This window comes from Thalassophryne amazonica, chromosome 14 (genome assembly GCF_902500255.1).
Source record: "Thalassophryne amazonica chromosome 14, fThaAma1.1, whole genome shotgun sequence".
NCBI lineage: Eukaryota > Metazoa > Chordata > Actinopteri > Batrachoidiformes > Batrachoididae > Thalassophryne > Thalassophryne amazonica.
In genome coordinates this window covers 42,076,565-42,092,143 of record NC_047116.1, presented here as the reverse complement: position 1 = coordinate 42,092,143, position 15,579 = coordinate 42,076,565, and the positions used below count along the sequence as shown (strand labels likewise).

The 15,579-nt window shown below is 40.0% G+C and overlaps 1 protein-coding gene across 1 annotated transcript in view; it reads left to right on the top strand.

The window, feature by feature from the left end:
• LOC117524172 (E3 ubiquitin-protein ligase SH3RF3-like) overlaps positions 1 to 15,579 on the top strand; it is a 377,095-nt gene that overhangs the window by 217,587 nt on the left and 143,929 nt on the right. The window contains 1 exon segment of the mRNA XM_034185923.1: positions 13,151 to 13,426. Coding sequence (XP_034041814.1) covers positions 13,151 to 13,426 — 276 coding nt within the window.

Genomic DNA, 15,579 nt, shown 5'->3' with positions numbered 1-15,579 from the left:
CATCAGTGGACATATTTTGACTTAGTAACTTACAAGTAACCTGTGTCAACCATTGCATAACTTGCCTATAACTTATGGTCTGCATATGCAGGACGTATGAGCCATGCACTGACGTGTCAAAAATATTGTGCATGCCCAAAATTTTTCAATGAGCTCGTTCTACTACGCTGTATACCAGCATGCTTCAGCGTACTCGTAAATTCTATAAAACGTACCCATTACATATTAGACGTATGCCAGCGTATTCTGCATATTTTTCCTATGTCAGCGAATGCAGGCTAAATTGTCAATGTGTGACAGGGCCTTTACAATTACCACGTTGTTCCAAATATAAGGCAGTCTTGATAATAGGACAACCCCCCCCCCCCTTTTTTTTTTGTTAAAGACATATTTGAAAAAAGATTTTCTGAAGACCAAATTTTATAAAAGAAAAATTTTTTCATTTTAAATTTTGCATTTCAGTCTCTCTCGGAAGCAGTTGCTTCGACGAACACTGTAAGCTTTATTGATTGATTTTTAAGACATTCTTCTTGGGCTTGTCATGTTACACTATTCATTACACTCTGTTGCACTGTATTTCTTGGCTGCTTGAGAGCAGTTTGATGACTTGACTTTATCCATCATATGATCTTAAAGCTTTCGTTGTTTCTGTTTCTGATTCAAGCTTCTCTACTAGCTTTCGTTGTAACTTTTCCTCATTTATGAAGGTTCCATCTTCATATAACGTATATCATATAGCTTTTGTGGCAGAAAAACACTTTCATGGTAATGCAGAGTGCCCAGAGGTTTCATAAAAAAAGTGGTGTGTGTGGGTTTTGTTTGTGTGACAACAATAAATGGTTAACAACATGCTTACAGTGCATACGATGATAAAAAGCACAACACTCAACAGCAACATTTAGACCAGGGCCAGTGGTAGCCATTTGGGTTCCCTAAGCACAAATGCTTTGTGGTGCTTCCCCCCTCCCAAAATCAACAATAATTCAGAATTTTAAAAAAACATTGTTTTTTTTTTTGTTTTTTTTTAAACAAAATCATGTTGGCAGGATTACATATACCCTGTTCTCCCATCAGATGGCCCAAGGCTCTTCTTGTGAAATTCTGGCTGAAGAGGGGGTGGACTGAAGCACAAGCATGGCCAATATCATGTATGTTGGAATGCCAATTTCAATAAAATGTCTAATTTTATCACAAATAAAAAGTATATCACAAATAACTCACCTGATTGTGTCCATTTTTTACCTTTTCCTCATTCATTAAATGTATTTTATGTAATTTAATTTAATTTCAGGTGGGCATTTAACCAACTTTCTTCAAAAAAGCAGGTAGGCTGATAATTGGCCCTGGGCCCTCTGACAGGCAAATGCAATATTTAAGGAATGCCTTGACATCCCCCAGCAGTAGCTGTTGTATGTGGCTTCGGTGGGACATTTTGGTTTTTACATATTCAGTCTGCTGTGACCCTGCGACAATGCTGATTTCACTACCTGTAGTGAATTTTGCCATATTTATATACATTGTAAACAATTTGGTACACATCCAGTACTGAGTGTCTCACACAGCCAGTCAGTGTTGCTAAATCTCATTGTCTTCACACATCCAATGGGGCAGTAAATGTCCATGTCAGATTTATAGCATAGAAACTGGGGAATTTATGACCATAAACTGAAAGTGCATCCACTTATATTTATATTATAATGTACAACACTGCTCAGCGATACATGCAAGCATGAAACCATATAAAGTTACAATCATAGGTTTAAATACACTTCAGTCATTTCTTTGAACTGTTCTTTGTGGGACAGAATGACGGTACAAACTAATCTTTATTTAAAGGAGAAGAAAAGTTTATGATTGGGTTGGTAGATTATAATAATGAGAGCCCATATGAAAGTTGTAGGCATGTGTGATCATTGATGTTAAAGGTATGAGCATTTTTGTATGGCTGATCTAAAGCCACCAGCAGGCTGCCATGCCGTCTGCTATAACAGCGATGTGTGACATCACAAGGGCACAGAGGTTCAACACTCCGCCAATGTTGCTCTTCAGTATAGAAGGGGCAAAGCACGTAAGCGTCAGTCAACATCCTGGATCAGTACCGGGTTCCGATTCCGACATAATTCTCGGATTGGAATTTCCAAATCCAACCTGCGGGATTTACTAATACTGGAGAGTAACCATGTGCGGTGGATTTGTTTTGTGTGTGCATGCGCGAGCTGGTGTTCAGTAAGCCTGAGACAGCGAGAACCTCAAATAACTCTGCAGCACTTTTTTGCTAAGAGAATCTTCAGTGTGTGCGCTGACATCTAGATAAAAAAGATTAAAAGGCACACAGGTGTGCTGGCTATTTCTTTAGTTTACTTTCATCTTAGCTAAATTAAGCGCCATGCTGCATGTTGCTGTGTTGGGTCCGCTCTCCACTCAAGCAGAATTCATACCCCACGCCAGAGCTTTGGCCAATCAGAAGCCCATTGTGAAGCATTGGAGAGCCACATGATATAAAACAGGAGGACCTGGTCAATGACCTGAAGAGAGCTGGGACCACAGTCACAAAGATTACATTAGTAACACATGATGCTGTCATGGTTTAAAATCCTGCAGGGCAGCAAGGTCCCCCTGCTCAAGCTAGCACATGCCCAGGCCTGTTTGAAGTTCACCAGTGACCATCTGGATGATCCAGAGGAGGCATGGGAGAAGGTCATGTGGTCAGATGAGACCAGAATAGAGCTTTTTGGAATCAACTCCACTTACCATGTTTAGAGGACGAGAACAACCCCAAGAAAACCATCCCAACCATGAAGCATGGGGGTGGAAACATCATACTCTAGGGGTGCTCTTCTGCAAAGGGGACAGGACGTCTGCATCATATTGAAGGGAGGATAGATGAGGTCATGTATTGTGAGATTTTGGCAAACAACCTCCTTCCCTCAGTAAGAGCATTGAAGATGGGTCATGGCTGGATCTTCAGCATGACAATGATCCCAAACACACAGCCAGGGAAACTAAGGAGGGGCTCCATAAGAAGCATTTCAAGGTCCTGGAGTGGCCTGGCCAGTCTCCAGACCGGAACTCAATAGAAAATCTTTGGAGGGAGCTGAAAGTCCAAACCTGAAAGATCTAGAGAAGATCAGGAAACGTTTGACCTCTGTAATTGCAAAACAAAGGCTACTGTACCAAATATTAGCATTGATTTTCACAGGTGTTCAAATACTTATTTGCAGGAGTAACATACAAATAAATTATTTAAAAAAATCATACATTGTGATTTCCAGATTTTTTTTTAGATTATGTCTCTCACATTGGACATGCACCTAAGATGAAAATTTCAGACCCCTCCATGATTTCTAAGTGGGAGAACTTGCAGAATCACAGGGTGTTCAAATACTTATTTTCCTCACTATATATATATATATATATATATATATATATATATAGTGTGTAGAGTATGACCAGTGTGTGTCCAGTGACAACAAATGTAATGAGTATTTCTCAGTTTATTGATCTGGGATATACATAAGCAAATATATACACTTACTGGGAGCAGTGCATATTCCACAGTCGAACAGCAGCAGGAAGGAAGGATCTGCAATATTTCTCCATCAGACACTTTGGGTGAATCAGTCTGTCACTGAAGGAGCTGCCCAGTAATGTGATGGAGTCCTGTAGTGGGTGAGAGTGATTCTCCAGCAGAGATCATTGCTTTGGTACCAATCTCCTCTCACCCATTACCTGTGTCCATGTGTGTGTACAAAGACAATAATGGCCCTTCTTTCTCTTATCGATGGCTTCAATAAACATCTGGTCAATATACAACTTACTAAGGGACAGTCATCTAAATATTGGATGTGCTGTATGTGTGTTTTGACTGTGTGTTTTTGTTTGTTTTCTGTTGAAATACCTTTGGGCAATTATTGTAACCCAAGAAAAGAACAGTTCAAACAAATCATTGAGATTCCAATACTGCTGTGACAGTCATGTCCATAATAACATCTGACCTTAACTGTATGAATATTGCACAACACATTGCTGAGTTAAAGAACATTTCTCATGTTGTTTGACGTGCCTTAAACAACTCAACATCAAAGTATTCATGACTGTAAGACTATCCACACAAACACATACACACACACACACACACGGTCACAATCAGTGGTCACTGAAGGACTTCACTGCTACTTAAACTTCTTATTTAAGTGTATTTCTGGAAAACATTGAACTTGGCATTTGTTAGCAGGTGACATCATTCTGAGCAAAGCCAAACGCAGAACAATGGCAGAGTGAACCAAACGTTGCAACATCAGATCATGAAACTACTGACCATTCATTCAAAAGTGATGGATCAGCATTCTCTCAGATCAGTGGACCTGCTGAGCAGACGCTTGGAAAAATTGGGAATATGTTATTTTCAGGAGATTTGTGAAGAGTCAGCTGCTGCTATTACCGCAACTGCATTGAAATTAACACAATTAACACAGTTATTAGAATAGAATACAATAGAATAGAACTTTATTGTCATTACTTTAAAAACAAGTGATCATGACTTGACATCACACTTATGTAAATTTTGCAATTAATCTTCGGCTCCATTCTTAATGTTAGAAGCAGTTTGTCTACATTCCATTGTCTACATTTGGGATGTTTGCTCAGAGTGACCTACACACTGTTGGAAACATTCTCTGTAGCTGTTTGTTTTGATTGGTGTATGCTTAGAGACAGAAGTGCCCAAATTAATACAGATATATCATCACATGACCTCTGATAGCCAAATCTATTAATTCGCCCTTTGACGTATCCCATAATCCCTTGCGCGCCAGAGAGTCACTGCAGTCAAACAACATAGAGAATCCACATGATGACAATTGTAAATGAATATTATACTACAAAAATGTAATTTTTTATGCTTTTCGTCACGTTAATAAGACACCGCATGCATGATACCCTGAAAACTTGCTAAAACAATTATAGCAAATAATCCGTGTCTGCTACGTTTAATCTGCGTGGAATTTAATAAACGCAAACCGAATTTCAGATATATTATATATATTAGTCTGGAACAAAGAGGACAAACAGTGTCAACAATAATCAAGAATAATAGTAATAATAATAATAATAATAATAATCAAGAAAAATAATCAAGACGTTAAAGAGCAAACTTCACTTTCCCCCAGAACGACATGATCAGGAAGCGAACGTAACTCACAGCAGCTCCCATTGAAAATAACGGAGAGACAGCCTGTGATTCTCGCATGTTTACATAAAACAAATGCAATAACAACGTCTATAAACCCAAAGAATATATTCATGAGCGTTTTAGGCACAGTATAAAAATAGTTTTATGTTGCGACGTTAATGGTGTTGTCTGTGTGCAGCGGTTAAAGTGCAGCCCGATCAGAGAGTCTCAATGCAGTTCTCAATGTTACTAAGATCTCGCAGAGCAGCAACCTCTTTGAAGTTTTGTGGGATTTGAAATGTCAATAGGGCGAATATGAATTCTATGAGGCATGTGTTTTAAATGGCTAAAAAAATTGATTATATTGTCCACAAAACTGGTAAAATTTACTCAGATTTTGTCATAATGTGCATCAGCCCAGGGTTTAATCCAAACATTTTACCAAATTAGAAGAAAACCAGCTGTACCATCAGTGAGATCTAGCTCCCCCATAGGGCATTCTGCCCAGTTGACAATAATAAGAGTATTTTTGTCTGTTGAAAATTCTTAATAGGAGCTGTTTTGTGACAATATTGTATTACAAACTACATAGCGCATTTTACCATGAATGTCAAATACCATAATGATTTAAAAGGGCTTCAAATTGTGGGTTTCCAAAAAACAACAGTTAAATTCATAAACAATAAAACACATTTTATCTGCCAGTACAATCGTGGCCACAACATAGCTTTCTCATTGAACAAATTGTCAGTTGACTGCCCTGGCAGTATGTGTGTCGTAGTTGGCTGTTGAATGGAGCACTCAGTAGGACAAATCACCTTCCCTGCACTGCACGTCTGCGGCAGAAAGACACTCACATACGGACACAAACAGATGGGAGTCTCAGTGCAGGTTGATGGAGGGACTGTGTGCACGTGTGTTAAGAGTTTGTGAGTGTATGTTGTCCATCTTAGGGGCGCACAAACCATTACAGAACTGGCACTCCATGAACACTAATTACTGCACCACATGGCGTTAGAGAGCATTCACTAAATGTGGGAGAGTGTGTGTGTTTCTGTGCGTATGTTGTGGCTGAGATGATGATTATGCTTTTGACAAGTACAAGAGAAACAGTTGGCATGTGCAAGCAGCAACATTTTTTGTTTACTTGGCTGTGTTCCAGCGAGCCTGATGTCAGACGGTGCCACACCCTGCCCTCGTCCTCCTACACCCTGCCCTCCTGTGCCTGTGTCCCAACCAAATTCCATCCATCTTGCCCGTTTTCCTCTACCTTCCCAAATCAAGCAGCATGATTCCAGTTATATGCCTCTGGCAAAATGCCTCTGGACTGAAAAGGAGAAAGAACTTTTAACAGAAAGTTTCACACTTTTGATTCTCACATCTAATGCACAGATTTTGACACTTATAACATTTGTGCATTTGGACACACATTCAAATCTATTTTTGCTCTGCAGCTGTTTGTTGAGCAGCACGTTGGCTTAGTGGTTAGCACGGTTGTCTCACAGTAAGAAGGTTATGGGTTCGATTCCCATCTGTGGCCTTTCTATGTGGAGTTTGCATGTTCTCCTCATGTTTGCATGGGTTTGCTCCGGTTTCCTCCCACATTTAAAGACATGCAGGTTAGGTGAATTGGAAACTTTATAATTGTCCAGGTCTCCCTTGCAAAAGAGGTCTCGATCTCAATGGGATTAACCTCGTTAAATAAAGGTTAAATTAAATTTGTAAGTCAGCCTGATAGGAGGCATGCCGGAGTAAGCCGTTTCATCCTGTTTTTGCACCTTTTCTGGCTCGTAGGAAGGAGATCGTAATAGAACGGTGTCCTGTGGAATAGGAGTGTTAATAACATTTAGATTCATGGTGTTTTTCATATTTTAAATATGCACATACTGCACAAAGCAGGATCCACCAGACTCAGAGGAAAGAAACTTGTCCTCTTCCTTCCCAGTTTCAGTTGATGCCCTCAGCAGAGGGAGCTCAGTGGTCTCCAAGGTTCAACTCAGCTCCTTGATGAGGCCTTCAAGCAGCCTCCAGGAGGTCAGGCCACTCTGTGGCCCCGGGTGAGAAACACAAGTAATGAAAGCAAGAAGAGAGGGAAGATGAAAAGAAGAGAGGTGACAATCGAGTGTAAGAAAGGATAAGAGGCAAAGAGGGGGAAAATGGCCATTTTCAGTGCAAGAGCACTGGAGGGACGATAAAACAGAAAAGGGGGCGAGGTGATGCTGCTCTTCTGCTGCCTCGTGTTCCATCCACCATTCGGCCAGCCATAATCTGCTTCTCGTGCTGATCTATCTTTTACACTTGTTCACATCTTCTGTTTTTGCTTTCTCTTCGTCCATGCTGTCCTTTAGCTCCCATTATTTTTTTTACTTTTCTGTTTCTCAGAGTGTCTTTTGCTAACCTACCTCTGTCATGCCTCTTTCTGTGCCCCCATCCTTTCCTTTTCCTCGCCACGCTCGCCTGGATTCCCTCAACGCCTCCCTGCCACTCTCGCATCTCACTGTGGTGTAATGTTACACTGTCTTTCATGTTTAATGCTTACAAAAACCACTCAGGTGAAACAGGTCGAGAGAGAAGTAGAAAGGTGGATGTGGAAAGGCTTTAACACTCACACACACACACAGGAGCCAGTTTTTGTCATTTCATGGCACACTGCGTTGACAAACATGGACTCCCACATCCTGAACTTTCAACTTTCACCACAACTACAACTTGTTTGAAGCCTAAATCTGCTCTAACTATAACCCAAACAAGACTGGTAATAATCCTCACGATTATTTTGTGTGTACTGTGAGCCAGCTTTTTGTTCCTACAAAGGAAGTGCATTCATATAAGTGACTGTGGGAACAAATTTGTCCCCACAACATACAGCTGTATGTACAACAAAGTTTGGGCACCCCTGATGACTTCCATGATTTTCCTTTATAAATCATTGGTTGTCTGGATCAGCAATTTCAGTTAAATATATCATATAGCAGACAAACACAGTGATATTTGAGAAGTGAAATGAAGTTTAGAGGATTTACAGAAAGTGTGCAATAATTCTTTCAATAAAATTAGGCAGGTGCATAAATTTGGGCACCCCAACAGAAAAAATACATCAATATTTAGTAGATCCTCTTTTTGCAGAAATAACAGCCTCTAAATGCTTCCTGTGGCTTCCAATGAGAGTCTGGATTCTGGTTGAAGGTATTTTGGGCCATTCTTCTTCTCAAGTTTGTGGGTTTCTGAGCATGGACAGCCCACTTAAAATCACACCACAGATTTTCAATAATATTCAGGTCAGGGGACTGAGATGGCCATTCCAGAACATTGTACTTGTTCCTCTGCATGAATGATTTAGTCGATTTTAAGCATTGTTTAGGGTCATTGTCTTGTTAAAAGATCCAGCCCCGGTGCAACTTCAACTTTGTCACTGATTCATGAACATTGTTCTCAAGAAGGTGCTGATATTGACTGTAATCCATGTGACCCTCAACTTTAACAAGATTCCCAGTACCTGCACTGGCCACACAGCATGATGGAAGCACCTCCAAATTTTACTGTAGGTAACAAGCGTTTTTCTTAGAATGCTGTGTTCTTTTTCAGCCATGCATACCGCCCTTTGTTATGTCCAAATAACTCAATTTTAGTTTAATCAGTCCACAGCACCTTATTGCAAAATTAAGCTGGCTTATCCAAATGTGTTTTAGCATACCTCAAGCGTGTATGGAGAAAAGGCTTCCTCTGCATTACAGCATCATACAGCATCTCTTCTTGCAAAGTGCGCTGTGTAGTTGAATGATACACAGAGACACTATCTGCAGCAAGATCATGTTGCAGGTCTTTGGAGCAGGTCTGTGGGTTGACTATAACTGTTCTCACAATCCTTTGCTTCAGCTTATCTGAGATTTTTCTTGGCCTGCCACTTTGGGCCTTAACTAGTACTGTGCCTGCAGTCTTCCATTTCCTCACTATGTTCCTCACAGTGGAAACTGACAGCTGAAATCTCTGAGATAGCTTTTTGTATTCTTCCCCGAAACCATGATGTTTTCAATCTTTCAAACAATCTTTGTTTTCAGTGTCATTTGAGAGTTGTTTAGAGGTACCCATTATAAAATGACAAGGGTGCCCAAATATATGCTCTTGCCTAATTTTGTTTAAATAATTATTGCACACTTTCTGTAAATAATAGAAACTTCATTTCACTTCTCAAATATGTGTGTTCACCTGCTATGTGATATATTTAGCTGAAATTTCTGAACCAGACCACCAATGATTTATAAAGGAAAATCATGAAAATTATCAGGGGTGCCCAAACTTTTGCATACAACTGTATGTAATCACACACACACACAATTTCTGAAATGAGCCGAATGTTCTGAAGAGCTTCCAATGCTGCTTGTTCTGATTTAAAAATATAAAATAACTGTCTAAAATAATAAATACAGTGTAAAATTTTGACAGAGTTTTGTTTTGGTTGCAGGTATAAATGAATATTCAATTAAAATTCCCATGCGAGCAAGAAAGTACAGACATAATATGAATAAGGGGATTCTCAGTTCCATCAGTAACTTCATAAAACTGCTGCATATTCAGCTCTGAAATTTTGAAATTCTTAAAGATACAGAAGAGGACCAGTGAACCCCCAATTTTGGGCTCTGGTGGCATCTTTTAATAAAATAATTTGCTGGTGTTCTTCTGGAGTGGGTAGGTCAGTGGCATAAGGACTTGGACTACCCATGCAAACAAAAGGAGAACATGCAAACCCCATACAGGAGGGTCCAGGCAGAAAACCGATCATTAAGCCATCCATTATGGACTAACCATTAAGCCACCAAGCCACCCAGAGGTTTGCTAGGCTTTGGCGAGCATTAGCATTCTCTGTGTGCCCTCTAGTGTTTGTTGGTTTTGTTAAATCAGAAAGTGTTACAGTTTAAAATAAAAACATTAGCTAGTTTCTCTGAGTATGCCTGACATCCATATCCCCTTACTTTAGTTTATTTGTAAGTGTAAATACAGATTTTTAGTTCTGTAAGTGTTTTTAAGTTTATAAAGGACCTAGTAAAAGCACCAGTAGAACTGTGTCAACTGTGCATTTCCTCGTATTGCGTCAACACTGATCTCGGCATAACCGCATAGCCTCAGGGTGTTCTCTTCAGTGCAGCATCTGGGGAGAATCAATCAGTACAGCTGTGTATAAAATTCGGCGTGCATATGTGTGTCTTATTGCCAACACGTTCTTTGGGAAGAAAAGAATTTGTTTCTGTAGCTTCTCTTTTATCTTTCTGCATTCTCTTTTCTGCTACATGCTGCTGTTTGTTTACCTGGATCCTCTCAGATAAACTCACATTTTAATCCCTGCCTTCTTTGCGAACATGTTCAGTATATTAAGTGCGCGCTGAGCCATGCAATGTTTGTTTTGGGTATGTGCAGTGAATTTGAATCGAGTGGTGTTGTGATGTCATGACAAATATCTACATTGCAGTTATTAAGAAGAAATAAAGAGCTCTGTTGTCTGCATAATGCAGACTATTACTTTTTTATCATGTGTTACCTGCAACAATTTATTGTGCTTTTTTCTAACATCGAATAATTACAAGTATGTACAATATGAAGAGTTCAGATGCAAAACCCAGTATCTCCAAAACCATAAATTTTTAGTTGACACCAACATGTACTTGGCTGTCAAAGGGACCATCAGTGTGCAAAATATGAAAGAATTTGAACAAACTGATTTCATGTTATTGATGAAAGTCTGTGCATTTCCGCATAGGGTTTCCTTTAAATCTCCATTTTCAACTGCATTTTTCTCCATTTAAAAAAAAAGGACTTATTGGGTTTTGCATCTGAACTCTTCATATGTTCTACACCATTCTTGGGTCACTGTCTTGAACATGAAATCACATCTTTGGCACCACAGTTCTGACATTATTCAAGCTGTTGGGAGTCATGCATCACACTTTGTGGCATTTTCAAAATTACCGTATTTAGCCCAAGGTAGAAGCAACAATTACAGGCTAAGCATTTTAATAACCAGCTATAGCTCACACACTGCCGGTGCAATAAATTGAGACTCAGAGGGAATATCCAACTATTCCTGTTCTACAAACTTGTCTCTGGAGCCAAAACTTTAATTTTCCACGATAGTGAAGTTTTTACAAACCAGTTCACCAATTTGATCACTGCAGGGATTATTAACACATTTGTGTCATTTGTCTAACAAGCAACGCCACTAATGTAGAGCAGATGACAGTGCAGAAGGTTGAACAATTTGCTCACTTGCTACTATCTTGATAGTGATGTGCAGGTCTGTGGGTCCTCAGACTTTGGAGCCAAGAAACACGTGGAAAGAGCTGAAGGGTGTTTAGCTATGCCGACACCTATGCAGGGGGAACGATGGTCAAAGTCTTTATGGTCCTGGTGCTTTCTGTCTCATTGTGTGGTTGTGAGACATGGACACTAACCAGAGACATAAGGCAACAAGTGAATATCTTTAATACTACTGTCGGTTTCTTAAGATAGTTCTTGGGTACTGCCAATGTGTGTTGTGTTAAATGATCACTTGTGTAGTGAGGGAACCTCAGCCAGAACATTGCAGAGTGCTTCTCTGAGTGAGCTCTACTGTACAGGTGGCTCGATGCTGACGATCCGGCAAGTAGAGAAAGCCCACATTTAACGTGGCTGTGACAGATAGATGCCTGCTTTTGAGGAGGGGTGACTGACCAGTCATCTACCTGAATGGTTCCTGTCCAGAACCAACCTGATCTCACACCAGTTCCTGATGGCACCATGGTAAATGATTTAATGTATTAGTTCGTTCCGTGACGGTATTACAAAATTTTGTCATGGTATCCCAAAATTTGAGGTGGGGTGGAGGTTATGGTTAAGGTTATAGTTATAGTTAGAAATAGTGGACTAAACTTGACTGCGTCATGAAAATATGCCGCATTTTGTGATAGTATCACGAAACACAAAAAGCATGAGACTCTGAGGATAGAGGATAGAACAACATGCCTATTACGAAACCTTTAACAGGTAGGTCTCAACAGCTTTAACAGTTTTAAAAATGTTTTTCACTGTTCAACTTAGTTTAGTACGTTATCGGTCTAAAAGTTATTGGACGGTAATTCATCGGAAGATAATTAGTCCGATGATGGTTTTTAAATTTATCTAAAAAGATAATCCGATAATTAAAACATTATCTTCGATAATTATCTGTTATCGGATTATCGGAAGTGTGCCCACCACTGCTGTGCAACCATCCTGCATTGGTTGTAATTAAGCAGAATTTGCCTCTTCTGTGACAAACTGCATTTTAGAAGCTTTCTTTTCTTACGCAGACAAATCCAATGATGTGCCAAGCATTTGGAATCTTCATTTATAAAGGCAGTTATAAATTAAATTTCTAAAAAGTCAGATTTACACCAAATCTGACCCTGAACCATCCCTTAGTTATGCTGCTATAGACTTAGACTGCTGGGGGGTTCCCATGATGCACTGAGTGTTTCTTTCTCTTTTTGCTCTGTATGCACCACTCTGCATTTAATCATTAGTGATTGATCTCTGCTCCCCTCCACAGCTTGTCTTTTTCCTGGTTCTCTCCTTCAGCCCCAACCAGTCCCAGCAGAAGACTGCCCCTCCCTGAGCCTGGTTCTGCTGGAGGTTTCTTCCTGTTAAAAGGGAGTTTTTCCTTCCCACTGTCGCCAAGTGCTTTCTCACAGGGTGTCGTTTTGACTGTTGGGGTTTTTCTGTAATTATTATATGACTTTGCCTTACAATATAAAGCACCTTGGGGCAACTGTTTGTTGTGATTTGGCGCTATATAAATAAAATTGATTTGATTTGATTTGAAATCTGACTTGAGATTGGAGTTCCAGGACGAAGTGACACATTGTTGCTGACCATCATAAAGATGACAAGGACATACCAGCTACATTGTCTTAGCATCTGTCTAATCAAAACCATGTTAGGTATAAATAATAAATGTCCGTCTTTTTTCAGAATGTCCCAGCGCTGCCTTGCGGTAAAGCCCTCTACTCCTACGAGGGCAAGGAGCCAGGCGATCTCCAGTTCTCCAAGGGTGATATCATAATCCTGCGACGCAAGGTAGATGACAACTGGTACCACGGTGAGCTCAACGGTTGCCATGGTTTCTTGCCTGCCAGTTACATCCAGTTGCTGCGCCCATTGAGCCAGACTCCACCCCAGGGAAAGGCGCTGTACGATTTTGAGGTCAAAGACAAAGATCAAGACAAAGACTGTCTGGCCTTCAGCAAGGTACCGAGCATATACACCGCGGCAAAAACAAACACACACACACACACACACACACACACACACACATCAATCAGAGAAGAAACACAGTAACGTAGTAGCATGAGGAATGCACAATGGATAGATATATTCCAAAATTACAACAGTATAAATACTTTAGTAGCATGTAGTTATCTGTATCATTAAACCAGGCTGTTCCTCTGTTGCACTTTAGTAACTTATTAATATTCACACTAAAACAGATGAACATCCAACAGTGTATAAAATTCAACCTCCACGTCATGATTTCCCAAAGAAACTTTTTCTTTTTCTTTAACATGTCCCTTTATTTTTTTTGCAGAGGACTTACTGCGATTGTCTTTGACATCTGACATAAGTCCACAGGCAAGATGATAAAAACCTGTAGTGTCTCTAAAGCAAACATCCGCGGTCAGAGAGATTTCCCAGCGCAACAGTCTGCTAAAATACATTTAAGTGGCTCCAATATGATCAGGCCTCTCTCTCTCTCTCACGTCCCATTCCTGCTGCTGTCGTAAAAGCTGATGCACCTACTCATCAGTTAATGGAAGAAATCGAGCATGTCTTGACAGTTTCATTGGACCTCAGAAGGTGGAGGCGCCGTTCGAGTGGATTATTTGGTTAATCGAGTAGTCAGTCAACAGAAAATAAATCACCCATTTAAGTCATTTATCATTTTTCCCCAACAACTATATGTGATCATCTTGTTCCGTGTTTGTTATATCATTTTAAATTAAATACATTTGAATTTTTAATGGTCTCATTTTAATGGTCTACAGTTTTATTAGTAAAACTAATATTATTATGAGTAATTAAGTAAGAAAGTGGATCACTTGCACAAAAACGCTTTAAAAAAGTACAAAGAACTAGATCAGCAGTCAATCGCAGCATTCAGAAATGTCAGTGTAGTGTAGTAAAAATACTCTGATATGAATGACTAATATCCCGACCCCACCCCCACCCCGTTCCCCAAGTCGCTTCAAATTTGGCAGCATGTGCTGTTGTTGTTGTGCATCGCCACATCCAAGACATCACAGTACCAACCTGGGTTCCAGATACCAAACATCCAGGCAGACAACCGGTCCATCCCCAGCCTCTTGAAAGTAACCATCCATCTGCCAGAGCCAGCTGAAACTTGGGTGTCCCTTTGGTGGTCTCCACCTGCTGGGGTTCTCAACACTGAGGCACCTGCTACCTCACAATGCAAGCGATACTTCACATCTGAACCTCACTGAGCAACCGCTAATTCGACACAAAGTCATTCCAGCGGTACCGTAAGATGCTCCAAAGAAACTCAGTATCAGAGACATCTTGTCGCCACCCTAGAACTAGGGCTGCAACTCCCAATTACTTTCATAATCGATTAATAGATAAAATAATCGATCAGTTAATCGATACTATGTTAGGTCCAAAAAAAGTCAGAAAATGATGAAACATGTTAATCAGTGTTTTCCACATCCAAGATGATGCTTTCAAATGTCTTGTTTTGCCCACAGCCCAAAGATCTTCAGTACAAAATCTTGTCAAGTAAAATAGAAAATAATCACATTTAAGGCTCTGAAATCAGAGAATCTGGTTATTTTCTTTAAAAAATGAATCAAAATAATTTGTCCATGATCACCCATGAGCAGTTGTCGATTAATTTAATAGTCGATTAATGATTGCGTAATCATTGCAGCTCTACATTTTACAACCATAAAGTGAGGTAGGAAGTACCAGGACTTTTGTTCATCTATAAAGCGATCAGCATCACCAAACACCACTGTTCAACATCCATGACTTTAAAAGCTCTCGCCAGGTGTCTCCTGATCTCGAAGGACGGCGACTCAGAAACATCAATCTCACTGCCGAGATACGTGAATGTCTCTACAAGCTCAAAACGTTAGCTGCATACAGATACGCTGAATATCTGCTGGCCAAGTTCAGGAAGTCATTGAAAGCCTGGTTCTTATCTAGGTATTGATCCAAGACAGTCACAAACCCACACATTCTGATCCATTCCCATAAAAATATATTCTGATCCATTGGAACATTTAGTTGCTTTATTGTTTCAGGAGCGACACTGTGGGTATTTCTGTTAATCATCTCCACATGCTTCCTTTTTTGGGGAGGGGGTCAGAATAATGCCTTACCTCACG